This window comes from Fragaria vesca, linkage group LG2, assembly GCF_000184155.1.
Source record: "Fragaria vesca subsp. vesca linkage group LG2, FraVesHawaii_1.0, whole genome shotgun sequence".
Lineage (NCBI taxonomy): Eukaryota > Viridiplantae > Streptophyta > Magnoliopsida > Rosales > Rosaceae > Fragaria > Fragaria vesca.
The window spans coordinates 17,640,099-17,654,983 of record NC_020492.1 but is presented as its reverse complement, the minus strand read 5'-3'; the positions used below and the strand labels follow the sequence as shown (position 1 = coordinate 17,654,983).

General features: G+C 37.6%; 3 protein-coding genes across 4 annotated transcripts; 1 reads left to right on the top strand and 2 right to left on the bottom strand.

Moving 5' to 3' along the window:
• Nucleotides 1-363: 363 nt before the first annotated feature.
• LOC101293648 (dnaJ homolog subfamily C member 17-like) lies at nucleotides 364-3,617 on the bottom strand. 2 transcript variants are annotated; one of them, XM_004290695.1, is made up of 4 exons: nucleotides 2,278-3,453; nucleotides 1,989-2,171; nucleotides 1,517-1,613; nucleotides 364-1,143 (listed from the first exon to the last, which is right to left on the bottom strand). In XM_004290695.1, exons 1-3 carry the CDS (start codon nucleotides 2,947-2,949, stop codon nucleotides 1,593-1,595), a joined length of 876 nt encoding a protein of 291 aa, XP_004290743.1. In that variant the 5' UTR covers nucleotides 2,950-3,453; the 3' UTR covers nucleotides 364-1,143; nucleotides 1,517-1,592. The 2 variants fall into 2 exon arrangements, with proteins under 2 accessions (XP_004290743.1, XP_004290744.1); XM_004290696.1 differs by lacking the exon at nucleotides 364-1,143 and adding an exon at nucleotides 3,536-3,617 and having other exon boundaries at nucleotides 1,237-1,613; nucleotides 2,278-2,974.
• A 208-nt stretch (nucleotides 3,618-3,825) lies between these two features.
• LOC101293359 lies at nucleotides 3,826-7,482 on the top strand. The gene is made up of 8 exons (XM_004290694.1): nucleotides 3,826-3,902; nucleotides 4,237-4,345; nucleotides 4,488-4,664; nucleotides 5,171-5,248; nucleotides 5,332-5,528; nucleotides 5,772-6,187; nucleotides 6,293-6,477; nucleotides 6,643-7,482. Exons 2-8 carry the CDS (start codon nucleotides 4,264-4,266, stop codon nucleotides 7,059-7,061), a joined length of 1,554 nt encoding a protein of 517 aa, XP_004290742.1. The 5' UTR covers nucleotides 3,826-3,902; nucleotides 4,237-4,263; the 3' UTR covers nucleotides 7,062-7,482.
• Nucleotides 7,483-9,033: 1,551 nt separating this feature from the next.
• Nucleotides 9,034-13,864, bottom strand: LOC101293058 (V-type proton ATPase subunit B2-like). Its single transcript, XM_004290693.1, has 15 exons — nucleotides 13,792-13,864; nucleotides 13,205-13,271; nucleotides 12,843-12,898; nucleotides 12,610-12,708; nucleotides 12,341-12,400; nucleotides 12,123-12,234; nucleotides 11,821-12,035; nucleotides 11,349-11,477; nucleotides 11,101-11,238; nucleotides 10,700-10,850; nucleotides 10,515-10,597; nucleotides 10,038-10,085; nucleotides 9,884-9,937; nucleotides 9,692-9,775; nucleotides 9,034-9,605 (listed from the first exon to the last, which is right to left on the bottom strand). The coding sequence occupies exons 2-15, from the start codon at nucleotides 13,260-13,262 to the stop codon at nucleotides 9,420-9,422; spliced, it is 1,473 nt and encodes a 490-aa protein (XP_004290741.1). The 5' UTR covers nucleotides 13,263-13,271; nucleotides 13,792-13,864; the 3' UTR covers nucleotides 9,034-9,419.
• Between the last annotated feature and the right edge of the window lie 1,021 nt (nucleotides 13,865-14,885).

Genomic DNA, 14,885 nt, shown 5'->3' with positions numbered 1-14,885 from the left:
TAGTGATAGAGGCGGTCGTGGGGGTGCGGCAGCGCACGGTTGGGTTTGTGAGGAGAGAGAGAGAGAGAGAGAGAGAGAGAGAGTGGATGTATTAGGACNCGTTCCTTTTTCTGTCGTTGGGTTAGGGGTTTTGGGGCTGCAGAAGAGACGAAAGGGCTNTAATATNTGTTAGTTAATATTATTAGAACAGATATTATCTATACTAATTGTTATACAAATCACTGTACGTTTAATTATTGTTAAGCAATAAGAATTAACCAGCGTTTTTTTTTTTTTTTACCTACAGTTGTTGCACTTGTGTTTGGGAGTAAATTGTTGTCTCGGTGTTGGTACAATCATTCAACCATAGTGATCTCGAGTATGAGTGATGAAAGTGATAATATCTCAACCAGAAATGAGAGCTAGAAGCGACATTAAAGAAGAGGTGGCCTAAGCCTTTCTTTTGTAAATAAAAGGTGTTGAACTGTGCTATGTAGTTACCATGCCAAATTGCCAATGGCAGCTAATCCGACAGAAGTGGATGGTTAGGAGGGGAAAACAACACCGGTGAAGGCGTGAATATACGGCAACAAATTTCGACCGGTGCCGCATAACACAATACATACAGTTAACAGAACACTTTATCCCTTTACTAATGGGTGATTAAGGAAGTGACCCTCCATTCAAGTAAGCTTCCCGGAGCAGAGAACAGTTTTCAACCAACCCATTCTGTGAAGTTGTGAAACCCCGAGTACCAATAAGTTGAGTTCTCCAACAGATCTTTTATCTTTACATGCTGGTTTTGCTGGCAATGGGACCATGAAACACGCTCATACCTCATTGTGTGTACTAATCATACTAATGGACAAGAATGCCAAAACAGAGGAATAACAGAAGAAGAAAACCGCAGGAAATTGGTGTTTGATACCAATTGGAAGCCTAGAAATTATGTGATGCAAGTCGAGGGGATTTTAAGGCGTCACATCCCCTGGTACAATTGGTAATGGACGATAGAATTTCTTTTGTATATATGTAACTGTGACATGTAGATGTAAAGGACAATCACTGATACATGAACTGGTGCCTATTCAACACTGTTCACACCAAGAGTTTTTTCTTGGCAATATCTTGAGATAGTTGAGAGAGACACACTACACCAGTTCCCTGCATATCCAACAACAAACCAATATCATCCTGGGGTGTAAGATTCTCCAATGAGACATTTTCACAAAACGATTGGTTCGACTACAGAAATTTCAAGGAAAGGTTTTGCATTCATAACCCAAATAACAAAACCAAAAGAAACAGATCTGGCTCAAGTCACATGGGTATCTATAGAGTTCTCTAGCCATGTGGTATGTGGATCACACCTTTGGCAAAAGTATTTTGGTACATAAGTAGAATGTGCTTGCATGCACTTTCAAAAGGCACTATGAAAGCATTCCTTATTGTTCAGAAAGTACAGTGACAAAGGTGCAGACTGGCATGGAAATGAAAATGCCAAAAATGAGATATAAGAGGTATGGCACTTGCTTACCTATACTGAAACCACTGAGTTCATGAACTTTACTTTTGAGATCAACCATCCTTTCATGCTTCTAAAAGTCTGACTATTACTTTTGCTTCTGTGCAGCCTACAGTACACAAACAATGAAACAAATAAAAGATTAGAACTGATTCATAGAAACTGGGCAATATGATAAATCATTGTGGCCGGCATAAATTTAACTTCCATTTTCCAAGAAATTGACATATACTCGTTAATTCAAAATTGGGAAAAATGGTGGACATGACTACTGCATGCAAGTATAATATCTTGTAAATCCGATTGGTTATTTATCTGCTTTAAGACATGTAAAATTGTATAACAGAAACATCTCACTTGGGTTCTAAAACAAAGTGTTAATCTCACATACACAGGTAAACTGAATAGAGTGTTTGAAGTCTCATCATGCTAATTGCAATCTATAGATGGCCTGGGATAAAGAATACTAGGATTAAGGTCAAACCTGTGCGAGTTTCTTCAAAACAGCATCCTCAAATGATTGATACCCAGTGCCAACCAAATTATTAAGACGATCAGGTGCATCAGATTTCTGAGCTGCTGGAGCCACTGGAGCAGCAACTGGTTGAAGAGGTATAACCAGCAATGGATTAGAAAGGTCCCCAGTCATAGTTCTTGTTGAAGCAACCTACAAATAGTACACAAATAATATGTTACTACAGCGTTCAGAAAATAGATGTCCAAATTGAGGACCATGGGAAAAGAAAAAGAAAAACAGTTTATGCCATACTTACAGCTGCATCTTTAGTTGCCATTACAACCACTGCTGAACCTTTCTTCTTTTTAGACTTGATAACAACATCTTCAACCTCACCAAACCTAGAGAACAGCTTTCTCAACCTCTCTGCTGTATAATCTTCACCAACCTTTTCCCATGTAACTTTAAGCATCCTTTCCATATCCACCCCTTGCTCAGCACCACCCGCACTCTCCTTCTCAACTCTCCTATTCTCTTTTTTAGGAACAGAAGCAGTAGGCACCCCTTTATTCGCATGCATTGCACGTATTCTCGCAATCTCTTCAGCAAGTTTCCTAGTAATTCTATCCTCTTCTTGTCTATCTTTGGCAGCTGGGTCTGGAGCAAAGGCAGCTCGTTCTCTTGCTTCAAGATCAGAGACCATCCTTTGTCGCTTGGCATCACGTTGTAAATCGCGGCGTTGCTGTTGTCTCCTAACTTTGAGTAAGTCGTCAAACAATTTTCTGGCCTTTTCGTCCCTGAGTATCTCATACGACGATACGAGCCTTTGGAAATTGGCTGCGGCATCAGCGTCACCTGGGTTTTTGTCAGGGTGCAACTTCAAAGCCTTTTTTTTGTATGCCTTTATGATCTCTTCCTCTGTAAGCTCAGCGCCTTTCTCTCCAGATTCTAAACCAAGAATCACATAATGATCTACATTCATATCCATTTCTTACGCTAATAATTGACAGGTCCTGTCAAAAACAATAAATTGGAATCAGTAAATTTGTCCAGCAATCATAGAAAATTACTGCGAATGAAAAACGTACACAAAAAAAAAAAATTAACTATCAATCCAGAGTTCGAAACCAAAATTTGCAGAAACTATATAAACCAGTACAAGACTGCAATGCTCGAATGCTTAGTAATGTATATCTTAATCAAAATAAGCAATTATACACAATCAGTGCACACATAACCAGCAACTTGTTGACATTGGAACTTGGTAAATCAATCAAAGGCAAATCTCGCCTTTACGTAATATCACTTCAAATCAACGAACATTTGCATATGACACAATCAATTTCACATCAAAAGCGAAAGACTCCACAAATCTGAGCAGTCCAAAATTCACCACACAATCATTGATAATTTACCTCCAATTCTAAAGATGCTAGTGAAGAACAATTGCGAGACCAAATCCGATCTACACCCAAGATCAAAACCCTAAATACCCAAACTCAAAACCTTACAAAACCCCCCGAATAAATAATTAAAATTAAAATTCACAGAGTCTTGGATTACGCAAATCAAACCTGAACGCAGCCCAACTACACCAAATCGCGATTTGCTGAAAGCTCGAATCAAATTGGTGTAGTGCTTCTCTGATTCTCTCTGCTTTATTTATTTTTAGGGCATCGAATTTGGTTTCTCAATTTCGGGTCATAGCGGTTAAAAACGGGTCGGTCCACTAAAACTAAATCTCAACCGATCGCTTGATCTAACGGCTAATATCCTCACCTCTCATCTGTTCTGTACACTAATACTGCCGCAGTAGAATCGTTATTGCCGGTTTTCTTCTTCCATTCAGCAAACCCAGCTGTGTGAAAACGAGAAGGATCAGAACGGCGTCGTTTTGAAGCGAACAGTCGGAACCGGTCCGGAGATCCTGATTTCCAATCTGTGAGTCACTGTTTCTGCTTTTCAATTTCTGTAAATGAGAGTCAGTTTAGAGAGAACAATGTGCTCAGTTTGATGAGAAACCTAGATCTCGAATTGGATTGGAATGAAAATTAGGGTTTGAGCTTGTGGTTAGCTTTTTGCTGTAGAATTTGTGAAATTTGGAATAGATGGATTGTGGTGTTGGATAATGATGCAGTGTTAGTAGAGATGTGAATGGAGTTTTATCTTGGATTATGATGCAATGTTAGTAGAAATGTGAATGGAGTTTTATCAATTTTGTGTTTTTTGTTTCTGTGGAGTTTGTAAATTTATGAGTGAATGCATTGTGATGCAGTGATGAGAAGGCGGTAGTGGTTCGATTATGGAGAAAGATAGTCCACGGTCTGTATCGTTTCGCACTCACCGCAGAGGCGAAAGGAGTGGTTTAAGTGTGCTTGGTAGAGGTAAGCATCGATGAAAAGATTGGAGTAGAATGTAGATCTGTTATTGTTCTTTTGTGGGAAAAAAAACAGGTGTAGGATTAGGTTTGTATTTAGATAGAGTAAATTGGTTTGAGTAAGTTATGTGGTGGTGGTGATGGTACAGATGTTGAAGGTGGGATTTTTCCGGGAAAGGTTGCCCCGGATTCTGCCATCAAGATTGTTTGCAAGAAGGGCGTTATTCGATTGCTTCTTGTTGGTGTCATCTTGTGGGTGGTACTCATTCTCCTCGCAACTTTGTTCCATGTGTGGTCATGCCACTCTTCTATCTCAATCTTATCAGGTACTCATGCATTGAAGCTCTTTTCGGTCCTTGTTTGACTCATTTACTTTCTGTTTTTCGGTCCCTATACTTGAATAAGACTTGGTTATTGCAGTAGCTTTGCCCCAAAAGTGAAGAGTTATACCCTTTATTTACATACATGACTAATGGGAATATCGGGGACTCTTTTTCAGCACAACTTAATAAGAACAATCAGGATGACAAATTTTACTATAGGGAACTAAGTGATGTCCTTTAAGATAAAAAAGATTTGTTCTCTTATTTTCATCTGGTCTGGGGAAACACAGTTGCTTAATGCTGATACTCCCATAGTTAGAAAAGAAATTGTGTCTATAAGATGATGTAGAACTTGCAATAGGTGACCTTCTTTGCTAAAAGTTGCTATGGATGCAATTCAATTTTGTTGTCAGTGTTACAGTGCTTAGTGAAAATGTTTTGTTATTGAATTACAGATACTTTTTCTCAGTTGTTTAAGATAATAGCACTGTTTCTGGCTTGACTTGCAGCTATGTGTAACAAAAATAGCACGGTGTTGGACATGTTACGCAATATGGGATTTGTAGCAAAACCACAACTCCAACACCGTATGTTCACGGAAATATTTCTTCCATTTTGAATTATAAATTAATTCTTTCTAACATGATATCCTATACTCTTTATGAAATAGGTTGTCCAATTCCCGTTGCCAATGATCCAGATAAGATAGTTATTCCAGAAGGAAGAACTCCTGATAAAATCGTTAAAAAGCTAATCTATGTGGAGGATCAGGCGGTAAATGACAAAACACAGTCATCCCCACTATTTGGAGGACATGAAAGCTGGTCGCAAAGAGAAGAGAGTTTTAAGCTAAAACCAACAATGAAGGTAAATTGAACATTTTCGCATTTGTCCTAGCTTGGAGCATGTGCTTAAATTGTTTGTTTTGATGGTAGCAGTAAAATACTAATCTCACCCAAAAATAAAAGATCAAATTATGTACTCATTTTAAATTGATAGTTACTCATATTTTCAAAACAGTACTTTAGAACTTAGTGATGTGGTGCCGTGAGAATTTAAACTTAATGTATTCATTTTCCTTTAATATTGTAAATGTTTCATATACTTCAGGTGCACTGTGGTTTCATTCGAAATGGTGGCGGTGACATGATTCCTGAAGACATTGAATATGCTGAGAAATGTAGGTTTGTGGTTGCATCGGGCATTTTTGATGGTTATGATATACCCCATCAACCTTCAAATTTGAGCCCCCGTTCTAAGAAGCTCTTCTGTTTTCTCATGGTGGTGGATGAGACATCTCTTGAATTTATAAAGGGTAATGTTACGATCAGAGAGGATAATAATGGAGGGAAATGGGTTGGCGTCTGGCGTCTAATTTTACTGAAGCATCCGCCTTATGATGAGCCAAGAAGGAATGGGAAGGTCCCCAAGATCATAACCCACCGTTTATTCCCTAAGGCGCAGTACAGCATTTGGATTGATGGTAAAATGGAGCTCATGGTTGATCCATTGCTTATACTGGAAAGGTATCGGTTTGACTTCATTTTATAGTTGCGCATATACATGTGTGTCAGTGCGTGTATGCACACACATCTAGGGCTTTAATCGACGGAACTAAATTTGGTTTGCAGATATTTATGGCGGGAGAAGAATACATTTGCCATTTCTCAGCACAAACATTCTCACAGTATATATGAGGAGGCAGATGCAAACAAGCGGAGGAAACGATATGCTCGACCTCTTATTGATCTTCACATGAAGATTTACCGATATGAGGGCATGGAGCCATGGAGTCCGCAGAAGAAAACTGTTAGTGGTAAGAAGGCAGACAGTATATTTGGGTCATGTATAAAGTTGTTGGTTTCATATGTTTATTGACTTGATTACATCGAATGTTACGGATGTGCGGAAACAAAGAAAGTTATGCTGATGCATATGATACTCTTTTATTCCATTTATTAATCGAAAGTTTTTAATGCAGATGTGCCAGAGGGAGCAATTATCATACGGGAGCATACTGCAATGAGTAACTTGTTTAGCTGCTTGTGGTTCAATGAGGTCGACCTCTTCACACCAAGGGACCAACTGAGTTTTGGTTATGTTCTGTACAGGTTAGGGGATGCGTTTAAGTTCTTTATGTTTCCAAACTGCGAGTACAATTCACTATTTATTTTGCATCCACACATAAGGGAGCATTCTTCTCGCATAGAGTGGGTAACTAGTTGGAGTCAGCTTAAGGGTAACGGAACCATTAAGGATAGGGGTAAAGATTGGGACCAAGCTAATGCGAAAAATGGTTTGGTAGAGAGTAGGGGAGGCTTAGGGTTGTGGACTCCTTATCCTGCAAATCTTGATTCAGTTGTCCTGCCGAAGGTAGAAAGAACTTCAAAAGCTGGCTGAGCAACAATTGAATTTGTTTGGTCATTGTAATGAACTTTTGACTCCTATCTTTATCTCATTCATCCTGGAGCTGCCTCATAGTGTATAAAAGGAAGAAGTAGACCACACGTGGTTTTGGCCTTTCCATTTTCTGGGACAAGAGATAACTAACAAGGAACCCATCTGCAACCTTTTCAATATCACTAAGAGCAGAACTGAAAACAGAATGATCCATCTGGATAACATTTGTCTGACATCTGTTCCAGTTTCTACTGAAAGTAGAGAACAAGTAATCGATTCAATACGCTGTTTTAGCCTCTGTTTCAACTTGTATGGCAGAAAGAGAATGAAAGTCAAACTCAGAATATATTGTTGTTATTATTTTGTATGAGAATGAGAATTGAGAATCATGAGCTTTGCTTGCTACTTTGTACTGATTCTATTAAGAAAAAAAAAAAACGAAAAGAATAATGTACAGTCAATTCAAACTGTTACAAAGCTACCGCCTTGAAAGATTCTCGTCTCAGAAAGATGTTACTGATGTAGCCAAATGAATTAGTGATCTGGAGATTCTGGTCTTATGAATGACGAAGTTTCCGAGCATCTACCACTTTTGTCTTGCAATGCATTAGTCTTTGGTTTTTGTTCTATCCTCGTTTCGTCTTTGTAATTTTTTACCCAAGCTGTTGTGGCTATCTCTTAAAGAAAGAAACTCCAACTCGTTGATTTCCTGATTTGCCAAAGCAATGAGAGCAACCAAAAACAAGTTCCTTCTAACAACTGAGCTTAACCTTCCACAATTTTATAAATCAAGACTGCAAATTTCAAGGGTGCCAAATCTGTTAAAGCCGCTAACATTGTATTATTGGACAAGTATAACATACGGAAAATGTTTGAGACCCCAAAAATTTATACCAAAATTATATCCCAAATGCCACATCATCTCCTACATGGATTGAATTTTCAAAATTGTTTTCCAGTATGTCATTACAAATTTCCAAAATGCATTTACTTAGTTTCTGCAAAAGTTCATTCTAACTGTTATCGTGCCATTCATATAATTTTTTTCTAGGCTTTAAGCTTTTAACTATCATTATTCGTAAAATGTTATATACTTGGAAGTGAACACTTACAAATCTAGGGTATTTCTGTTTTTGATGCAACAAATTGTGTTTTAATTATGTAGAACTATATATGCTCCCGTATTGAAAACGTATACCCTGGTGTGAGTAGCTCCCCTTTCATGATTTAATTGGAGGTTCGTTCCAACTTCCAAGTCTAATTGGAGTTGGAGTTGGAGTTGATCTTCTCCATACCGGAAGATCTGGTTCATGAATGCCATTTGCTATACCCAGTCAATCTACTTATATTTACCAATCCCAAGTGAAGCTTCAAATACATAACAGTAATTCCAATTGGTATTGATTAGCATCAGGTGAGAGAATTGAGCCAAGTATAAGAGCTTTAGAGCCTCAAACAACCATCAATGTGTAGGTCTCCAAACAATCTGATCGAATTCGAATGTAATATATATATATATATACACAGAGAGGATGTGAAGCGGACGTCCGCATTTAAGCCAGAATGCGGACGTCCGCTTCACATCCTCTATATATATATATATATATATGCACATAGAGAAATCTATAGATGGTAGATCTGATAAGAAAGAGGAAGCTTGGATGGTGGTTAAGACAAAGACTTAGAAGGGTGAATTAGGGTTTTTCTTGTATATATGTTCATCTCTTCTAGTTTTTGTTCTATTAAAATAATTCAAAAAATTTATATCTTAAATTAGTTAATTTCCATGTCACTACTTTTGATAAATAAAAACAGTGAGCTGGCTTCTGCCACGTCATTCGGTATCTATATTTTGTAAAATAATTTGGTGTATGCAGCGTTACTCATAACATACGCATTTTATTCCAGACATAAATTGAACAGTAAACTTGAGCATGTTTACTCGTCCAATATTATCCAGAACACTATTGTTGCTGCATAACTGTCTGAACATAAGATTAATAAGAGGCCAAAAATGCCAGATTACAAAATAAATAAGGTCTTGAAACAAGCAAATATATACCGCAAGGGCTTTAGATCCTAGATGGCCCGACTGGTCCTGAAACTCAGTAGAGTAAAAGCATAACCAAACACAACGGGGTAACATACTAACAAATGAGAAACGAAAATACAGATCTACAAGATCTAACGTCCTTGTCGAAAGAATATTTGAACTGGCCCTGAAAGGAGCATAACCTTTATTATATATGCCGGAAGAGATAGAAGAGATGCAATCTAGGCAGAAAAATCGATCAACTAAAGCAGAGCTCATTGATAGCTAAGCCGAAGAACTTTGACGAACAGGACAAAAGGACTTCATCAGTTTGTTGCATCTCTGCTGTAGAACAGATCTAGGGTCTTTATAGGTATACGGTGGAGAAGCTCACGGGGGAAAATGCGAAGCAATGTCCATGCCAAATCGAGAGACTGGAAGATACTACGTGTATCATAAGCTCCTTGGCTCACAAACTTCTTCTCGAACTTGTCCAAAAACTCCAGGTATAGCTGCGTTCAATAATCAATAAATAAATAATCCCATTGGTTTATCTTCCCTAACAAAACTTGATAGAAAAATGGGAAAAGTAAGATACCAAGTCCTCAGAAGAAAGAGCTTCCTCTCCAACCACAGCTTTCATTGCCTGGACATCCTTCCCAATTGCATAATTTGCATACAACTGAAAGTGCAACAACTCATGAGATGGAAAATAGATGGCAATGGCATAAAGTCAAGACAAATTGGTCAAGACAAGTCAAAAACATAATACCATAAAAGCCATATATACCTGATTGGATACATCAGAATGATCCTTGCGAGTCATCCCTTCACCAATAGCACTCTGCAATCATAACCATCAATTTTATTTAATGCACCCCATAAATTGTAAAAAGGTATGACCTCCCTTATTATAGTTCAATGAAAATCAGAAGCATCCTTACCTTCATCAAACGAGAAAGAGATGGGAGGACATTGATTGGTGGGTAGATCTGCACCAATCAAAATAAAAACAGTTAAGTTTCAAATCATGAATAACCACTGAATAGCTTTCTCCTTTCGGGTCAGTGATCTCCAAATAGCTGGTTTTTACCTTTTCTAACCTGTTTGTGAGGTGTTAAAGAAACACAAGCTTTCTAAATGCTGGTTTTGGTGATAAACTAACAATCAATTTATCATTTTGTATAAAGCTAGATGAGAGCTGATTTTTATGTATTATCGACTATACAATGATCAATGAGTTTATCAAATGGGATTTACTTTGATACTCAAGTCTAAACCCACGCCACTTAAGAAAGTACCCACTTTTTTTGATAAGGTATACTACATTCTTAACTTACAGGATATAACCAGTGTCAGATCTAAGACCAGAACACTAACTGATGTAATGAAACCTAAAGCATGCCAAAATTAACAGTTACCTGTCTGTTGTGGAGCTGCCTGTCAATGTATACCTGTCCCTCAGTAATGTATCCTGTAAGATCCGGGGTGGGATGCGTAATATCTGGCCAAATAGTATCAAGGAACAGGAAATGTATGATCACTACAGTAAAGATGTATGATATGCCGAGTCTGATACGTAACGAGACTAAAAGCAGTGTAATACCATCATTGGGCATAGTCAAAATTGGAATTTGTGTGATGGAGCCTTTTCGCCCTTCAATTCGTCCAGCACGCTCATAGATTTGCGCCAAATCGGTATACATGTACCCGGGATATCCACGCCTTCCAGGCACTTCCTCTCGGGCAGCAGATACCTGCAGTAGTGTTCAGTATTTTGTTTAAAGAAACACTCAATATGTAGCGCATAGAATCATATTACACTTGGTAAAATTCTGATGTCATATAACATTTTAAAGTCCCTCAAAGTTTCTGCATTAATCTATGATGGCTTTGAGCAATCAGAAAAAAGAGGATAGACATGACGCATGAAAAGCAGAAATTCATGCATTTTGTCATCTCCAGAAATGAGTTAAGGTACAATGTTAAAAGTTTTTTTCCCATTACCTCACGAAGAGCATCAGCATAAGAACTCATATCTGTCAGTATGACAAGGACATGCTTCCCACATACATATGCCAGATACTCTGCAGTAGTAAGAGCAATACGAGGAGTAATAATACGTTCAATTGTAGGGTCATTTGCCTGCAGAAGAAACAAAAGCACTTTAGGCACAAATGCTTTCAAATAATATTACACAGACCTGTGGAATAACTCCAATTAATATAAGCTCCATATGTTCATTACAGTCGTACCAGATTAAGAAAAAGGGTGACCCTCTCCATTGAACCATTTTCCTCAAAATCACGTTTGAAGAACTGTGCAGTCTCCATATTTACTCCCATAGCAGCAAACACAATGGCGAAATTGTCGTCTTCCCCATCCTACAATTTTACAATCTAGTTCAGACACTCACATGAATGCTAGAAATACATCAAAAATGTGTGTTCTATCTAATGTGCATAAACTCCATTAATGTCAAAGGAAAAAGGAACGGATGGCCTCACAATAAGCAATAACACAAATGATGGAATGTAATTCAACTAAAGATAGAGACATCTCTACTTAGCTTGATTTGCAAAATAACATGGCAAAAGCAATAGGCATCAGGTATGAAAACAGTAGGCACAGCACACTGTCCTATTGCTTTCAATTATATGTAATATAACCAGGAAAGAATTTTCAATGTGCAATTTCTACTAGCCAACAAAAATATTAGTAGCATACCCTAGCGTCAAGAAGATTGTCAGATTTCTCCAACCGCTTGACCAGACCAGCCTGGCGACATATCTGAGCTGCAATCTCATTATGAGGAAGACCAGCAGCAGAGAAAAGTGGGATCTTTTGTCCTCTGGCAATGGAATTCATTACATCAATTGTCGAAATTCCCGTTTGAATCATCTCTTCAGGATATGTTCTCTCACTGGGATTGATAGAACTACCTGGAGGAAACATACAATAGATAGACAGACACATTAAGTTACATCAAATTTGAACTGAACTTACTATCAGTAAATCCAATAGCTCACCAGATATGTCGAGGTACGCCTCAGGCAAAATTGGGGGCCCATTGTCAATGGGTTTCCCAGATCCATTAAAGATCCGCCCAAGCATGTCCAGAGAGACTGGAGTTTTCAAAACCTGCATATGGCAATGGGGGAGTCAAGAGGTATGACTTATGAGAAATATTTGGTTTTCCTGTTTTGTATTATAATCAAGGTAGAATATGAGATTAAAGATTGAATACCTCTCCTGTAAATTGCACTGTGGTATACTTGTTGTCAATTCCAGATGTTCCTTCGAAAACCTATACAAAAAAATAGTAAACATATAGTAAAAAAAAAAAAAAAAAAAAACCCATTGACGCTGCAATCTAACATTAAAAGAATCATAGCACAAGATGACTAAAACCTCCCAATAAGTCTACAAGTTCCCAAAAGTTATGATTATTTCTAGGAGTGTATATAAATGGATACAATAACCGGAAACTAATAAAACATGATAAGCTACAGTCACCTGAACAATAGCTTTCTCTCCATCAACCTCCAGGACTTGGCCACGTCGAATTGTTCCATCTCCCAACCGAATATTAACAATCTCCTGAAACTTGGGTCCCTGACATATTTCAAGAAAAACGCATGAGTTATTGGGCGCATGAGTTATTGGGTTTTAAGGTGATGAATGTTCTAAATGAAAAGGCTTAGAATAATCCACAGGGAGAAAAGTAGACAGAGAGATGATACACCTACCTTAACTTTTTCAAGGATAACCAGAGGTCCAGCCACACCAGAGACAGTCCTGTACTCTGTAATGTCAAGGCAGGTAAACAAAGGTCAGATTTGACATTACTTATAGACTGATGCGTATACTAGCACTCTTTAGCCTAATAATTAGCTTGATGAATTTGACACTGAATAATAGAAAATCGATTAAGAATGATGACCCAAAATCGCATCATATACCCATCATTGCCTCTTTGTTTTTCTTTACTTTGTTCATACATACAAGAAAACCAACATTTATGCCCTCATGTCCATATCGTCAGCATATGATCAAACCTCTTATGTGTATCTACGCATAATCTAGTAAGTAAAACCATTACACGACTTACCCATGCCGACCTCTAGTGTCCCCTCCTCCATATCGTGATTGTTTTGTGAAACAGCCATACTTGCAAGCTTCAAAAAAGAAGAAAAAAATATGAATATACACAAATACACGCCATCCGAAATCATAAGAACACAACACACTTTCCAAATGCCGATTTCAAAATGACCGAAGATTAAGATCACAGAAATGCAGTTATCATTCAAACTGTTCACATTCCTCACTCCATTTAAATCATTTCTCATCTCTAAAACAACTCAGGCAATCGTATAACCGAAAATCCCCTCAATTCAACAGCTCTAAACACTGAAACAGTCTACACTAAGTGTAAATTTCAGTTTATCCGATTCGAATAGCCACAAATTCACACCTCCCTTTTCTTAGGAACCAATCGAACACCTCAAATCAATATCCACACAAAAGCAAATCTCAGAACTACAAACAAAACGCATTGCCGATCGATTCCAACGCTTCCGAATCAACAAAGACGAAAAAACAAACGAGAATTCGATAGGTGATCGCAATTGAACCCGATCAGATGATCCACAATCAAAATTGAACGATCGAGCGGCTGAGAATTAGGTATCGTACCTGGTGTTCGTTACGATCTGGAGCAGAGCCAAAGAGGAAGAAGAGAGCAAAACTGAGCAAAGAGGATGAAGAAATAGGACTGAGATCTAAGATATGGACCTCTCCAAAATCAAATAGATATATTTCTTTGAATAATTAAAATCATTTCACGGACACCAAAAATAATACACGTAATTATTAAATGCGGGATATTTTTTATTTTTGGTGTTAAGTGGTAATAATAATATTAAGTAGTATTCATGTAGAAAACAACAAAATGAGTGTACTGGACACTGTCTGCTGTGTAAATATTCCATTGGATGGAGCTCGGATCTTGTATTGGTCTACCACGGTAGATAACGTGGAGCCAACTAAGTGGGAGGTTATAAGTTATAACAAGTATACGGATTGGGTTGTGGACTTGTGGGGAAGGGATCAGCTGCGGCTTCATATGCATTTGTTGGGTGCTTTTGTTGAGAATATAACTAGATCTTACGTAAATAAGCAGATTAGAACTTTGTCGGTGAGTTTACAAGAATTTAGGTGACTCGATTTATTTTCAATTAGACTCGGGCTGTTAAATGTGGATTGCATATATATTATTGTACTATGGCATTATCACAAACTCACTTAATATTGTTCAGGTGTATGATTAGAAAATTCACTACACGTTTTCAAAGAGTTTACTCACTTGTGAAACTCACACCTTTACAAATTTCTCACATTTTACTTTCCGACATTCAATACTTAAGACATGAATATAGCTTCTTCCACTAAGAACTAATTCCAATATTTTAAAAAGAAGTATTAATTTCCCCACGCACCGCTCACATATGCAAAGAGTTTTTTTTCTTTTTTATTTAAAGTGTTTAGCTTTGTTTTGTCATTGCCAATACATTTTATACATTGCTTGATTGATAGCCTTAGACTTGAGATTACATTATTTGGTTTTGAACACTAACAAGGGATGTTTAATATGAATTTCCCCTTTGCTGTTTTCGTTCAAATGGAATGGCCTCTTTGTAGCGATATGAATGTCATATCACAATATCCAAAGAGCAACTAGTAAGTGATTGTTTGACTAAGCGTTAACTTATGATTAATGGACCAGACAT

Bases quoted from the DNA above. Each gene is read 5' to 3' on its own strand.
- LOC101293058 (XM_004290693.1), bottom strand. From the start codon at position 13,262: ATGGCTGTTTCACAAAACAATCACGATATGGAGGAGGGGACACTAGAG. The intron at 12,235-12,340 runs GTATTCAATCTT...TGCCATATGCAG, and splicing joins CAGTGCAATTTACAGGAGAG to GTTTTGAAAACTCCAGTCTC. The intron at 10,851-11,100 runs GTAATGGGAAAA...ACACTACTGCAG, and splicing joins ATGCTGATGCTCTTCGTGAG to GTATCTGCTGCCCGAGAGGA.
- LOC101293359 (XM_004290694.1), top strand. From the start codon at position 4,264: ATGGAGAAAGATAGTCCACGGTCTGTATCGTTTCGCACTCACCGCAGA. The intron at 4,665-5,170 runs GTACTCATGCAT...CTTGACTTGCAG, and splicing joins TTCTATCTCAATCTTATCAG to CTATGTGTAACAAAAATAGC. The intron at 5,529-5,771 runs GTAAATTGAACA...CATATACTTCAG, and splicing joins AGCTAAAACCAACAATGAAG to GTGCACTGTGGTTTCATTCG.
- LOC101293648 (XM_004290696.1), bottom strand. From the start codon at position 2,949: ATGGATATGAATGTAGATCATTATGTGATTCTTGGTTTAGAATCTGGA. The intron at 2,172-2,277 runs GTAAGTATGGCA...TACTATTTGTAG, and splicing joins TGGCAACTAAAGATGCAGCT to GTTGCTTCAACAAGAACTAT. The intron at 1,614-1,988 runs GTTTGACCTTAA...TGTGTACTGTAG, and splicing joins TTTTGAAGAAACTCGCACAG to GCTGCACAGAAGCAAAAGTA.